This window comes from Thermomyces dupontii (assembly GCF_041956625.1).
Source record: "Thermomyces dupontii strain NRRL 2155 unplaced genomic scaffold VTN31scaffold_1, whole genome shotgun sequence".
NCBI classification, from domain to species: domain Eukaryota; kingdom Fungi; phylum Ascomycota; class Eurotiomycetes; order Eurotiales; family Trichocomaceae; genus Thermomyces; species Thermomyces dupontii.
Window position 1 is genome coordinate 2,572,408 of NW_027192307.1, and position 13,177 is coordinate 2,585,584.

Consider the following 13,177-nt stretch of genomic DNA (forward strand, 5'->3'; position numbering starts at 1 on the left):
TCTGGCAACAATACAATCGCCTTCCCCGTGCCCTCTCGATGGAGGTTTATTATTAACATCTCTACTTAGATACTACTCCTGATATTACAACTTTGACTCTGCCTTCGGCTCGTCCTGCTTCAATCGAATAACGCCCTACGATCCAAATTAGAACACCGTCCCTAAATCTTCAGGGAAACGATAATGACCTACTTCCTGTACGCAGGTAGCGATATGCACTCCGTCCCGGGACCAGATCTTCTGCTGAACGAGGCCCCGACCATCGCCAGACCAGGGGCTCTCCATTACACACAGCATCCATTCATCGGCCCGGAAAGCGCGGGGGTTATGGAAGTATATCGTGTGATCCAGACTGACCATCATGCCAATCTCTCTCGGATCCTCGCTTCGAATGATGGAAGAGATTTTCCGGGCATCAATGGCAGTACCGTTTGCATGACTTTCGGCTAGTTTGCGGATTTCGGCCTGCCGTCCGGGAGCAACTTCATTGATATAGTTCGCGACGAAGTCACTTCCGAGGTCAGACGGGTTCTTAAGCGCCTTCAACGCTTTCTCGATAACGGTTGGGGACGAAAAGCGCGGGATTTTATGGACGCGCGGTACGGTACCGATAAAGTAGTTATCAGAGATGTATGCAAGGGCAGAGAGATGAGCTCGATGCCCACCCTCTTCGGAAATCTTGTCGCGGACGCGGCACCATTGCACTAAACGGCGCTGTTCGATGGGTTCGGAGCCTGGTCGCAGTCCAGTCAGTCAGCGTGTTCTATGCCCGTCAGGAGTCTGAATGATGACAATCCTACCGAACTCTGTCCGTATTCTTTGAACTTCAAACGGACTTTGAGATGCTTTCGATGGCGGTTGATCCTTTGGCGGGGGCACAGATGGCATCTGCGACGAATGCTCAACCTTGATCTTGCCCCCGCTGTCATCCTTATTGAAACTGAGAGTTGTGGTGAAGATCGGACGCCCGCGCTGTCGTGCTTGGACTGTTCGTGTCGCGAAGCTTCTTCCGTCGCGTACCCGTTCGACGTGGTATATGATGGGAATCTCCGAATCCCCAGCCAGGACGAAGTAACAGTGCATACTATGAACCGTAAAGCCCTCAGGAACGGTGCGCTGCGCTGCGGCCAGACATTGTGCAATCACTGCTCCGCCGTATACGCCTCGGGCTCCAGGCGGATGCCATAGAGGACGGCTATTCGTGAACACATCCTGAATAGTTCGATTCACGTCAGTTGTGGTTAGCACGATCGCTCGCACCTCTATGCATACCGGCCCAATGTCTTGCATCGGAGTCAACTCCAGAATGTTCTCGATGCCTGCTTTGGCCGTGTCCAAAGGAGGCGGGTCGAAAATCGTCACTCGTTTCGCCATTCTACGCAATAGTGAACACGCGGAGTTCCAGTTCTCGATGCAGGCGAGCTGTTAGATCAAATGCAGTCGAACAGTCTCCCGCACACACGCTGTAGTCAGGGAGCAGTGGATTGAACTTCTAGGGCTGTTGACAGAACCATGGATGCGAATCTTGAAAATCACATGCAGAAGACGAACGAATTGGTGATGCTGGTCTATGAGCACTGCCAATCTATGAGTAGGAGGTCGCGAACCAGATAACAAACATTTCGAGGTCAGCAGTTCGAGATATTTACAGTATTTGATGTCCTTGTAGAGCACTCGAGCAACCGGTGAACGTGAAATAGCAGTGGTTGTTTTTCCTCCCTAGTCCATCCTCCATCGTGGGTCGAAGGTCAAATACCGAGGTCCGGGGTAAAAACTTACGCAACAACCTCGTCCATTCTGCAGAACCGAAACTCTGCAACTGAGCTTAGGTTAAACCGTTTAACTCTACCCAATCAGTGTACAATCACCTACCTAGAAACTATACAGGCTACGGCTATTGGCTCATTAACCGAAGGTTCAACCTTCCAAGTCCAAACCCAGGAAAACAGAAACGAGAGAGACCCTCGATTGATGCGCGGGCGCGTCCTCTCCCTGTTGCCCGCCAGTGTCCGCCAAAGCCCAAACCCAATGTCCCGGACGATGCCAAGAGCGGACATACTCTTATGCACGTGTATGCACGTGAGTTCAGGTTATGCGATCACGTGAGTAACATGGGTATTTTACAAAAAAACCCTTGATGTTATCATACCTAGGGTTTAGGGCTTAGGGCTCAACAGGCCGACTCCAAAACGTTAGTACCACCAACGATCAATCTGAATGTGAGAATCAGATGCAGCTCCTTTTATCGTAACGACTTCATTATTCATCCGATTAAGTATTAGGCCATGTAATAATAACATATGATCTGATGCCCGAAAGGTAACAATACCCCAAACGCCGTACCATCATAATGCCATTTTTGTCCTCTATCAAACCCCTCCCCGGTCGACAGTTGACGCAGTTCATTCGACCTGAAAACCGATTCAGCGATGGCGACAAATGGCACTGCCATATTGGAAAGAGATCGGTAGAAATGAGCTTCTTGCCGCAAGAGAATAAGGCGTCCCCGAGAAAAACATTGATGCCATAAGCGGATCTTTTTAGAATTCATGCTCGTCGACCAGATTCGGGCGGAGCTGCTGGTTTGGTGGCTACCTGACAACGTGGGCTTTGTGGGACATGGGGCTGCCGTCAACATTGCAACCATCTCGTCGACCCTGGCCGTGGTAGCGCAACCATTCAAACTCTGTCAGCATCGCTCTCACCTGGCTCCGCTGCCGTCCTGGCTTTCTCAACATCATCCGCTTGATTTCCAGCATTCGCCTGCTCCCATGCACGGCGCTCCTCTTCTTTGAGCTGCCGTAGTTGCTGGCAGAATTTGCTGTTGTCTCGAATCGTGCGACCCCAATAAATAAAGGCAAACGGGATCAGTGACACGCCGAGACTGAGAAAAGCGATGAGACTGCACGCCCAGCTGATCCCCAGTCGGTCGAACATTGGCCTTGCTGCCAATGGAAGCAGTGCCCCGCAAATGCTTCGACAACAGCTTGCTGCCGATTGCGCGCTAGCCGAATATATTTCATAGGCGTCCGAAAGGTAATTCAACATTGCCATGAAAATCAATTCATACGCTAAGCCGAAGATGACACCAGACATCATCGGAACCACCCAGTGTATGTCGGAAGAAGCAGTCCAGCCCAGCCAGAACAGTGATACCACATAAAGAGGCCCTCCAATGCAAGCCAATGGCAAGCGGCGGTAGTCTTCATTGTGTGCCCACTTCAACCCGCGTTCTTTCGCACGGGCGAGGTAGCCATCATACCAGATGAAGATGCCACATGCAATGAACGCACCAATGCCGACTGATCATAGTCAGCACTCAACACCTGCAGCTGCCAACCAGGGACTTACTCGGCAAATACGTCAAGCCTGCCACACCTGGGCTCATGCCATACACTCCTGCAACGGAATCAGCTGGATTCCATTGTGAGACATTTCGGAGACTCCACCTTGGAAGATAATAGGATATGCCTGGAAATAAAGATAGAAAATCGCATATGCTAATGAGAGGTACAAACATGTGAAGGATACGATATATTCGCCGATGATCATGCGAAACGGCCGGGAAAGCGTGATGGCCATTGTCTCTCGAAAATTCCGACACATGAGGTCCATTGGAGCGACGATGCTTTGGTCGCCAGTCTCCTTTCGCAACTTTTTCGCCCTCTTATGAAGAAGGACGGGGCCGTACGTTTCCGGGTAGAATATGATGAACGGACAAGATGCTCCTGCAATGATCAATCCCAGCCAGAACGCCCAGCGCCAACTGACTGTTGCGACAAAACCCGACATGAACGGGGAAATGATTGGGCCAAGTGTGGTACACTTCTCGATTAGTACGACGTCACTGTCAGAGAAATTGTTGCCGCTTACCGCCATAAACCAAGCCAGTGCTCGGCCACGTTTGGTTGGATCATCGTATACGTCTGCATACGTCCCTGTGATGATAGAGATCGGAGCGGCGGCAGCCATCCCACTGAAGAGTCGGAACACTAATAACGCCGGCAAAGAGGGAGCCAGAGCGCATGCCATGGTGAAAACGAGGAACATGACATATCCGATCGTCAGAGGCCATCTTCGTCCGTACTGTTCAGACATCGGGCCGCAGATCAACGGACCGATGACATATCCGACGAGGAACAACGAAATCGGGAGCACGAACTGCTCCGACGTGGTGATGTTGAGGTCTTCGGCAATGAAATCCATCGCGCCGCTCGGCAGTGAAGATCCTATGGTGCTGTTCATAACCTGCATCATGCCAGATACAACGACGAAAAACTTTTTGCCCTGCGCGACAGTTGCCTTAGCAGGGCTGGGTTGGTATGAGTTCAGCGTTGCTTTACTTGCCTTCCCCCAATGGAATGGATTCTCAGGATCATCTGGCCCAAAGGACACCAGCGTCTTGGACGCCACTCGACGAAACTGATAGGAAGACGGGCTGCCATATTGTTGACGGACTGGCTCGTGCATGATCTCTGTATTCGTCTGATCTTCGACTCGCAGTGTCTCTTCTGACTCCTTCAAAGAAATAACATTTTCCACGGGACCGCCTGCAGACGTGACGAATGCTTGCTCTATATTTTCCTCTCCCCGGGTACGGGGAAACTCTGATTGACTCATCCCAACGCGAGCCTTCTAGCAGGAAAGGGGCACCAACGACATGAAGATACCTCGGCGAGAAGACTAGGACGTCTCCTGCAATCTGCCCGCATTCATAACCCTGCCGAAAGTGGGGGATGTCAGATTGCGAACAGACATTGATTGAGTCAATGCCGGATAAATTTTTTGTGATGCGTTTGGAGTCTGGAAGGGCCTGTCCGCCTTATCGCTAACATCATGCTTCAGTTCAATCCTTCCGTCAAGTACTCCGTACCAGGGTACACGTTGGTGTAGTCAACAACAAATTCACCGACATGTCTGGAGAACATGCAGACAACAATGAGCCACCAACGAAGGAGCCTCTACATTCCCATGGCACAGTACTACTACAGTCCTTCTCTCATCACTAGCCTAGTACCTTTGGTCTAATTCCAGCTTCAACACAACAATAATTTTCCATCACAATCTTATTGCCCAATGAGTAATCACGTGAAACGGGTCGGTCCAACCCCCGGGCATTCGGAATTCTTTCCGATCTCGGAATGTTGGTGCCGATTGCCAATCGTTAGGTCAAACCTGCAAAATATGGCGGCAATTCATGGCCTTCAGAAGAGAGCGCGCACTGTGCAGAAGTCTAGAGGTATCTAACCTGCAGAGTGCAGATCCATCTGGCGGTCAAGCAGGTGTCATTTTTCACCGAGCAGAGAGAGCAGTTCAGCTGACACGTGTGACCATAACAACGATGCCATCAGTATGCGGAATGACAATCAAGGTTGCCGCATTGTTCCAGAGGTTTCTTTTTCAATGCCCACCTGCTCACACTCATCGTCGACACCAAACACTCTCATCTTAGGTCCACGATCACATTGGTTGAACTGTCGCATTACCGCCTCATATTGGTCCATGCTTTGCCGATGAACTGGTCGATGTTTTCCGATGAACTGGTCTGATTGTGACGGAAGGATATGCCCACGTCGAATGGAGGCCGTTCCAGTCCAATTTCACGCCCTGGAATAGATAAGCTTGTTGCTGCTGCTCGCAGTTCCACCCGCGTCTGATTTTCTTGTCAAGATCACAGAAGGACTAGTACTTCGTTGGCCATCACAAGACGGTGGAATTGAGTTCTCGACGCATTCGAATTCGAAGACATATAATGAAGCCCCATGGAAAACAGGAGTGCTAATAGAACGTATGCCACGGAGTTCAAGTGTGGAGCTTGAATGATCTATCAACCCGTCATTTCGATCTCAACATGTCTGCCCAGCGCAGGCCTAGTCCTCCAAGGGACGCCTAGTTCCTGTCCTGAAGCATCGCTTTCAAAAAATGGCAGCTGCCATGGTTAAAAGATGCAAGAAACGGCCTGCTTGGAGCACACGTCAATTCATCTCAAAACAGAAACCAACCGGCGCAACCCATAGGAGCGTATAAGCTGGGCGATGAGCACTCTCTACCTACCCATGTATCAGTTTCTGTCCGCGAACGGTACCTCGTTCACAACATCCATCGAGGGGGAACCAAACGTGCTCGAATTCTGGAACACTCAGGTAAGCTCCTCTGCCTTCCTGATCGCTTGGAGGGTTTTGTAGCTCGTAGCTTGAGGCCTTGACTTGATCAATCCGTGAATGAACAAATCCAATCAAACCCTGAACAGCAAACACAATCTGACAGTTTGCCTGGAACCCCACGATTTGTTGAAACCACCATTATTATTTGGAAGTAAAGTTGGCAAAGTCGTAAGAGCGCTCAAAAACTGCAGACATTATATCAACCAAAGCATAATATACATTGCACCTATGGAAACTGAATTTTTGGTAAAGAGCGAGCATACTAGCAATGTCTATACAATCTATTTGGAAATCTCAATGCCACCAACAGCACCAATCAAACGCTTAACATCACCATAAATGGCGAACTGACCGGCCGTCAGGGTACCGACCATGAACAGACGAGCGCCGAGACCGGAGAAGCTGCCACGGAAACCAAGTTCCTTGCCGATCTTGATCAAACGAGAAGTGGTGCTCTCGCCAGGGAGACCCTGAGTCTTGTTGATCTTGCTCAGCATGGTATCGGCGGGCTGGGAGACAATGGCAGCAGCGAAACCGGCAATCAGGCCAGATCCCAGGTTGACCGCAGTCTTGCCACCGTCGGACAGCTTCTCCTTGTCAAGGAAGCGGTACGCAAGCTCCGCAACTCGCTCATAGACGACGAACTTGGCCATAGTGTAAGGAACCCTAGGGGGAAGCTTTAGCCTACTGCGTGTGCAGAAATCATACTTGGTGATGCCACATACTGCTTGAAGAGAATTGGACCGAAACCGGAGTAGAACGCCATAACACCCTCATTCTTGAGGATCTTGGTGAAACCACCGACAAGACCGCTGGCGAAAGTGGGCTGAGACACGAGACGGATACGAGTAGCCTCCAGTGGGCAGAGAGCAATGTCGGCGAAGAACTCCGCAAGAGCTGACGAGACAAGGTAGACCGAGGTTCGGTTGTTGCGGGCAGTTTCGTAGCCCAGGAAGTTGATGGATTGTTGCTTGAAAAACTCGTAACCACCGAACTTCAAGGCACCCTGGAGGAAGTAACCCGCAACGGTGGGCCCAAGACCCGTCAGCAGGGCGCCGGCACCTTCATTCTGGATGACCTGACGAATGCCGCCGAAAAGACCACGATTGTACGTGACGGGGTCCAGTTGGATTCGGGTCTTGACACTAAATTCGTTCAATCTGGTCAGCATCCGGGACTGCCAATTTGGTACTGGTATGTGATGTGAGAGCGAATCGTCACCCTAAGCCAGGAGTTTCTTTCTCTCTCGCTTCACCGGGCCATATCGCATCTAACAGAACTCCCTGAGGCATGAACTTACACATCGACGGGCGTCAATGCGCCGTGAGTGACGGAGCAGCAGACAGCGCCAGCAAATGCGAAACGGGAGTAAAGTTGAATGCCGCTCAGCGGCTGGTTCTTGGTCTCTGTAGCAACAGCAGCCATTGTGACCAAGTATCAAGGGAATTCAAGCCCTTTAAAAAGAGGTAGAAGGGGGAGAGGAGAGGCCAGAATGTTCAGGCTGGGAAACCTGGACAATTTAGACACGGCTGAAGCCCGAAGGAAGGGCGAGATTTTTTTTGTTGTTTTCGATCCGAAAACTTTTCGGCTGACCAATCGGGATCGCGGAGCCTGCCGGATGCAATCCCAAGGGGCGTAATCGCCATTTTCCATATCTAGTTTAGGTTGTGTTAATTGCCAGGAGATCATTGCATTTTTGCCATCGCCAATCCGAATCCGATGACAATGATCTCCGTTCTCCGTGAGTCCGTACGGGTACAGAGTTCGTACAAGACGTTACAATCGCAAATTTGAAGTAAGGTACGGAGAAGGTTAACTTGCATTTCCAGTTTGCCAACCGCAGTCTTCGAAATTTGTGCACGTGGAACCACAGAGACTCGGAGAGCCACAGTTGGGCGAGGACAGATCCTTCTTTAATTGTAATTTTCAGAGCTATGGTCGTATGTACGAGGTATTCCGTGGGGAGTGTCCGTAACTCCGTATGATGCACTGTAACAAAATGGTACATACAGACGGAGTACTGATGGTCATGGCTCCTGCTGATTTTCGAGTGAACGATTGGTCAGGCTGGTTGCCTGGTACAACGGCACGTTTGCAAACACCACCAACAATAACTGCTAGCTCCGATGCACATGGGCCTATGACAGACGTAAAGTGAGTTCCCATGCTTCGATGATGAGTATGATCGTTGCTACTTTTGAGGGCTCAGAACGATAGAGTAGGCACGCCTGATCGTTAAAAACCAAATAACATTGGCTGACTAAGGCCCCAGCGTGGCAGTACGGAACGAATTGCTCACTTGCTCAAAACGCAAAGTTATGGACGGATTATCTTCCCATGAATTAGACAATTCTGGCCAGTGTCCTACGGACTTCGACCTGGACACGTCGACTGCGACTGCTGCTGCGGAAACCACATGGAATGTGAGACACGATTCTCGGGAGGAGTGCGAATCCGAACGAAACACGAACTGCCAGGTTTTGGACCACATGTCGTCGTCTTCCTCCAGTGACAAAGCTCTCAGCAATGCAGATGATGAAACGGACCAAATGGATTCTCCTCCATCCAGCCGTTCGTCAGTTTCCTCAATCCCAGATTCGGTCGTCGTGCATCCGATAGACAACAAGTATCCAAAGAATTACGCCAAGCATGGAGGCTCTATCAGACAACAAATTCATGATCGAGACTCGCCTTTCAGACGTCCCAGCTCCGTTGTGCAAATGCAAATGCACACAGAGGACGAAGATGACATGCATGCGTCCCCATCCAGGCTAGTACGGGGTCCGGCATACGAGCGATTTCCATCGTCAATGCGCGCGCCAGAATCGCCGCCAAAAATGCGTACAGGCTACCGCTCTGCACGAAAGAGACAAACAGTGAAGAAAGAATATCCTCTGGTCTTACTCCACTGCAATCTCTTGCCACCGAGCCTGATTTTAGCCCCCGGGTTACCGCAACCAAGTCGACGCATTCTACAAGAGGTTTTGCCAGAGAAGTTTTGGAAGCGTTGGAAATTACTAGAGGAAAAGGTCGTCGGATCTGGCGTACTTCGAGACCGTGGCGTGTTGATTTCTCATCCACAAGACTCATATGATGTTCTTGAAGAACGACTTCTGGAGAGCCTCGAGTTGCGACAACCTCGACTGCGGGATGGCCACTTTTTGGGAAATCATGAGGAAGATTCAGGAGAAGAAAACTACATGCATGAGGACAGCGATTCTGAAGGGGAGGAATGTCCTGATTGCGGGAGACACATTTCCAAACGAAGTGACGCCGGCAAAAAATGGGAAATCCGAGTGTTTGCGGCAAACGGATTGATGAAGGCAGATGCATGGGAAGCCGCTTGGAAAGAGATGGAGAAAGTCGATGTCGAGGTTGGGCTTTGGTTGCCGGCCAACGTCAGAACCGAGTTAGAGCGCAGAATCCTGAGTGAAATCCATGCTGACGAGGATATCCGACCACATCAGCAGTTTGTTCACGGCAAGGAAGACGCTAGGCCCTTAAACCAACAACATTTTGATGGCCTCGATGATCTCGGTCCTGAGCCGCAGAAGTTTCTTTCTCCCGAAGGGCCTGGCCTGAAACCTCGAGCAGAAGCCTTTGTGGAAACTTCAAACATTTCCGCTAGGGATATCGACTTGCGGACGTTGTTGATCAACTACATCAAGGTCTTGGCAAGTGACCGCCGTAACATCGCCATAATGTTCCTCAGCATTCTGGCCTTACTCATGGCTGTCTGGAGCGGCCAGTCGCAAAAGTCGAACGTCTATGCCTCGGATCTCGTTCGCCATGCCAGCGCTGTTACTTTTCACGAGCCTATTGTTGACCTTGGCTCATCAGCATCGACAACGGTAATGCCGACTACTGACCGCGAATCTCATGCTGAAGGGGAGACCACAAAAAAGCTTTCGCGAGAAGTTTCAAAGGCAAAAAGGAATCCCGATGGGAATGAACTAGAAATGGCCCAGCATGATACCGCGATGCATAATGCATAGTCGGCATGTCCATGAAGTCCTCGCACTCTGAGAGGAAAATCATACTTGTCATTTCTAGGACTGACTTCGCGGCCAACCCGCCAGGTGATTATCATAACGTTTTGGGGCAATGGCCTTGCTATTTAGTTTATGACGCTCAGTTAACAATTTCCATTTCTCCAGTTATGATCTGATGATCTGGGCGATTGGTGCAGAACTGTTGCATTGAAATCAGGGCTTGTTTTGTGATGCGATGCGCGTACGAAAATGTGACGACATCTTTTAACGCTTTACTTGATCCTTGTCATGTCAGCAATGAAATCAATCTAGAATTAATCGTCAAGCGAATTGATAGTAGGCTTCGCGAAGAAATTCGTAATTCCAATATTCAAGGGAACGGTGCTCATGTCACCCACTCGCTCCGTCCGCACTTAGTTCACGTCCTCCCTCTTCAATCAATCCAAGGACAAATAGCAGAAACAGTTGAGCTCTCCAAAGTTGAGGATGAGAACTCTGTCGAGCAGAACTGAACATGAATGGGCCCAGTTGGATCTTTGAGGTTTCGCAGTTTGATTTTCTTTGGTGACTAGGTATCGTACATGAAACGAGTCCGATCAAATGACAGTGGATGCCTGCGCCGATCACGCTCATGAGGTCTTTCATACGAAGAGTGCATTCTTACATGACAGTCCTTTGGGACGTGCATTTCATAACTTTGGTGTCGGCAGGTTCTGCATTAGCCCATTCTTCCGTATTGAGTCTTCTATGATCCTCATCGCCTGGCACAAGTCATACTCATGGAGCCGTGGGGTGATGACTTGAATACTTAGGCTTGAATTGAGATACACTCGCCGATCAACGGTTGATTTGTCCCCTAATTCCTCGTCGTTAGAGTAAGTGGGATGATGCAAACGGTTCACCAAGAACATACATAGCTTCCTATTGAGAGCATCGGATCGCGATAACGGCTGTTTCGTCGCATCATCAAGCTCTTGTTCCAGATCTGCCTCGGTAACGTCTCGTACCGGAATCGTGCCCGCGGGATAGTCGCAAAGGACAAATGTTGATGTGTACGACACTCCACCCCAACGATCAATCTCGGGAACCGGGTGCGGTGCAACAGGGAGGATGATTGCATCTACTCTGCGACCGTCCTCTGTTGTCCAAATCTGTTTGATCGCATTTTCCAGCTCCTTGCGGTGCGCCTGAAGGGCGTAGAGTTGGTCGATTTTGAGCGGCGGTCTGCGCACCATTTTCCCCTGAAGATAGGGCATAAGCGGCTCGGACGTTTGAGCCAACAGATCCAAGATCGGACCTGAGCCATCCACATCCATCAGTCGGTTTGCCGCAGCTTGGCATTTCGACATGAGTGGCGGCGTGGGCACCTCCACGACATCAACGCCAGCTGTCCGCCTCAAAACTCGTGCAACTTCATCCAGCACTTTGGCAACTGGCGGGAGTGGAGCAATGAGACCGTCGGAACGAAGAACACCCACAGTGAGTCGCTTCTGAGAAATACTCTCGGGCAGTGACGGCGTTTCACTCTGCCACTTGCCCGGAATGCAGTCCGAGTCAAACAGCTCAGACCGCGGAACAATTTCTCTCATGACAGCGTCAATATCGGCTATTGACCGAGCGAGCAACCCTGCTACTGGTTTCAACCCGACTCTGAACTTGCCCTCCGGTTGTCCCGTCGCTTGCCCACCGAACGGCAATCGACCATCACTTGGCTTGAAGCCGTATATACCATTACACATTGCTGGAATTCGGACGCTTCCGCCAAGGTCAGTGCCGAAACCTACCATTGAAGCGCACATCGCTACCGCGACTGCCTCACCGCCGGAACTGCCACCAGCGGTCAGTCGTCGATTCCGCGGATTGAGGGTGCGGCCAGCGAGATGATTAACAGTGTCCAAGAAGCCCATGGTCTGGGGGACATTTGTTTTCGCAATGATCACCGCACCAAGGGAACGAAGTAACTGCACCAATGATGCGTCTGACGTTGCGGGTTTGAATGCCAGGGCGGTGATTCCAACAGCCGAATCCACCCCTGCAATATTGAAGCTATCCTTAACAGTGACAGGGAGGCCATGTAAGGGCCCAACGACTCGGCCGGTGCGCTGTAGATGGTCATCGAGACGTTGAGCCTGCTCCAAGGCACTATTGAAAAGCGGTTCTGAAAGACACCGTGTCAGTTGTTGGGCTATTGCGGCGCGCTACGACGATTAGCAATCACTTCTCGACCATAGGGTACGCGAGGGCGAAACCTTGCAGAACGCATTCACAACATCATTTGCCTTCAGCTTGCCGGTGTGAATCTCAGATAGAAGCCCGCGGACATCAAATCCTTCCGTGATCCTTATTTCCTTGTCCGATAGCAGTCCGCATTCTCGTGGAACATCGAACAATTGACCAGTATCTTTTCTGTATTCGTCAATTTTATGGATCGAGTCTAGTGGCGACAACTTCATTCCGTAAGGGATATATCGATCCGGGAGACGCCATTCCGGTGGGATTGATGAGTTGAGTTGGTGCCATTTCCGTTCTGCAATGGCAAGGTATTGGGGTTTTGCAGCCATTTTCTTGCATTGACAATTCGAGCATCACAGGGTCGAATACAAGAAACAGTAGTTCTCCAGATTCAGGCAAGGTCAAATCCAGTGAAGCTGTGGCTACTTACAGAGTACGGTAGTACCTATGTACTCCGCATGTGGTGCTCCTCGATTTACGGAGCACGGAGGAGATGGATCTGATAACCGGAGAGATTTCCGAGGTTCCTCGGATGTTAGAGTGGACGGAGTAACTTGGCCCCATTTAAGATTCGTAAAGCTCGTTTCATTACCAACTATTCCTCGGCTCCAGGAAGGACGGACTATGATGGTCCCTGGATAACAGCACTGCAATACTGTACAGTACTATGTAGTCGAGCTGTTCAGCTACTAGGCCTACCATCAAATCAATCGGCCATATTTCTGTTCCAGTAAATCTCGAGCCTTTTGTTGCGATCACTTACATCCATACTACTACTACCTACTATCG

General features: G+C 50.4%; 5 protein-coding genes across 5 annotated transcripts; 1 reads left to right on the plus strand and 4 right to left on the minus strand.

Annotated features, from left to right (window-relative positions):
* Nucleotides 1–84: 84 nt before the first annotated feature.
* On the minus strand, nucleotides 85–1,374 carry VTN31DRAFT_973 (uncharacterized protein; the record flags this gene model as incomplete). Its single annotated transcript, XM_069408536.1, has 4 exons — nucleotides 85–135; nucleotides 193–734; nucleotides 801–1,212; nucleotides 1,273–1,374. The coding sequence occupies 4 exons, from the start codon at nucleotides 1,372–1,374 to the stop codon at nucleotides 85–87; spliced, it is 1,107 nt and encodes a 368-aa protein (XP_069263829.1).
* A 1,305-nt stretch (nucleotides 1,375–2,679) lies between these two features.
* Nucleotides 2,680–4,620, minus strand: VTN31DRAFT_974 (uncharacterized protein; the record flags this gene model as incomplete). The annotated part of the gene is made up of 5 exons (XM_069408537.1): nucleotides 2,680–3,302; nucleotides 3,352–3,399; nucleotides 3,450–3,825; nucleotides 3,874–4,287; nucleotides 4,348–4,620. 5 exons carry the CDS (start codon nucleotides 4,618–4,620, stop codon nucleotides 2,680–2,682), a joined length of 1,734 nt encoding a protein of 577 aa, XP_069263830.1.
* Nucleotides 4,621–6,445: 1,825 nt separating this feature from the next.
* On the minus strand, nucleotides 6,446–7,589 carry VTN31DRAFT_975 (uncharacterized protein; the record flags this gene model as incomplete). Its single annotated transcript, XM_069408538.1, has 3 exons — nucleotides 6,446–6,830; nucleotides 6,890–7,309; nucleotides 7,465–7,589. 3 exons carry the CDS (start codon nucleotides 7,587–7,589, stop codon nucleotides 6,446–6,448), a joined length of 930 nt encoding a protein of 309 aa, XP_069263831.1.
* Nucleotides 7,590–8,482: 893 nt separating this feature from the next.
* On the plus strand, nucleotides 8,483–10,159 carry VTN31DRAFT_976 (uncharacterized protein; the record flags this gene model as incomplete). Its single annotated transcript, XM_069408539.1, has 1 exon — nucleotides 8,483–10,159. The coding sequence occupies one exon, from the start codon at nucleotides 8,483–8,485 to the stop codon at nucleotides 10,157–10,159; it is 1,677 nt and encodes a 558-aa protein (XP_069263832.1).
* Nucleotides 10,160–10,845: 686 nt separating this feature from the next.
* Nucleotides 10,846–12,717, minus strand: VTN31DRAFT_977 (uncharacterized protein; the record flags this gene model as incomplete). The annotated part of the gene is made up of 3 exons (XM_069408540.1): nucleotides 10,846–11,012; nucleotides 11,070–12,354; nucleotides 12,406–12,717. 3 exons carry the CDS (start codon nucleotides 12,715–12,717, stop codon nucleotides 10,846–10,848), a joined length of 1,764 nt encoding a protein of 587 aa, XP_069263833.1.
* Nucleotides 12,718–13,177: the final 460 nt, after the last annotated feature.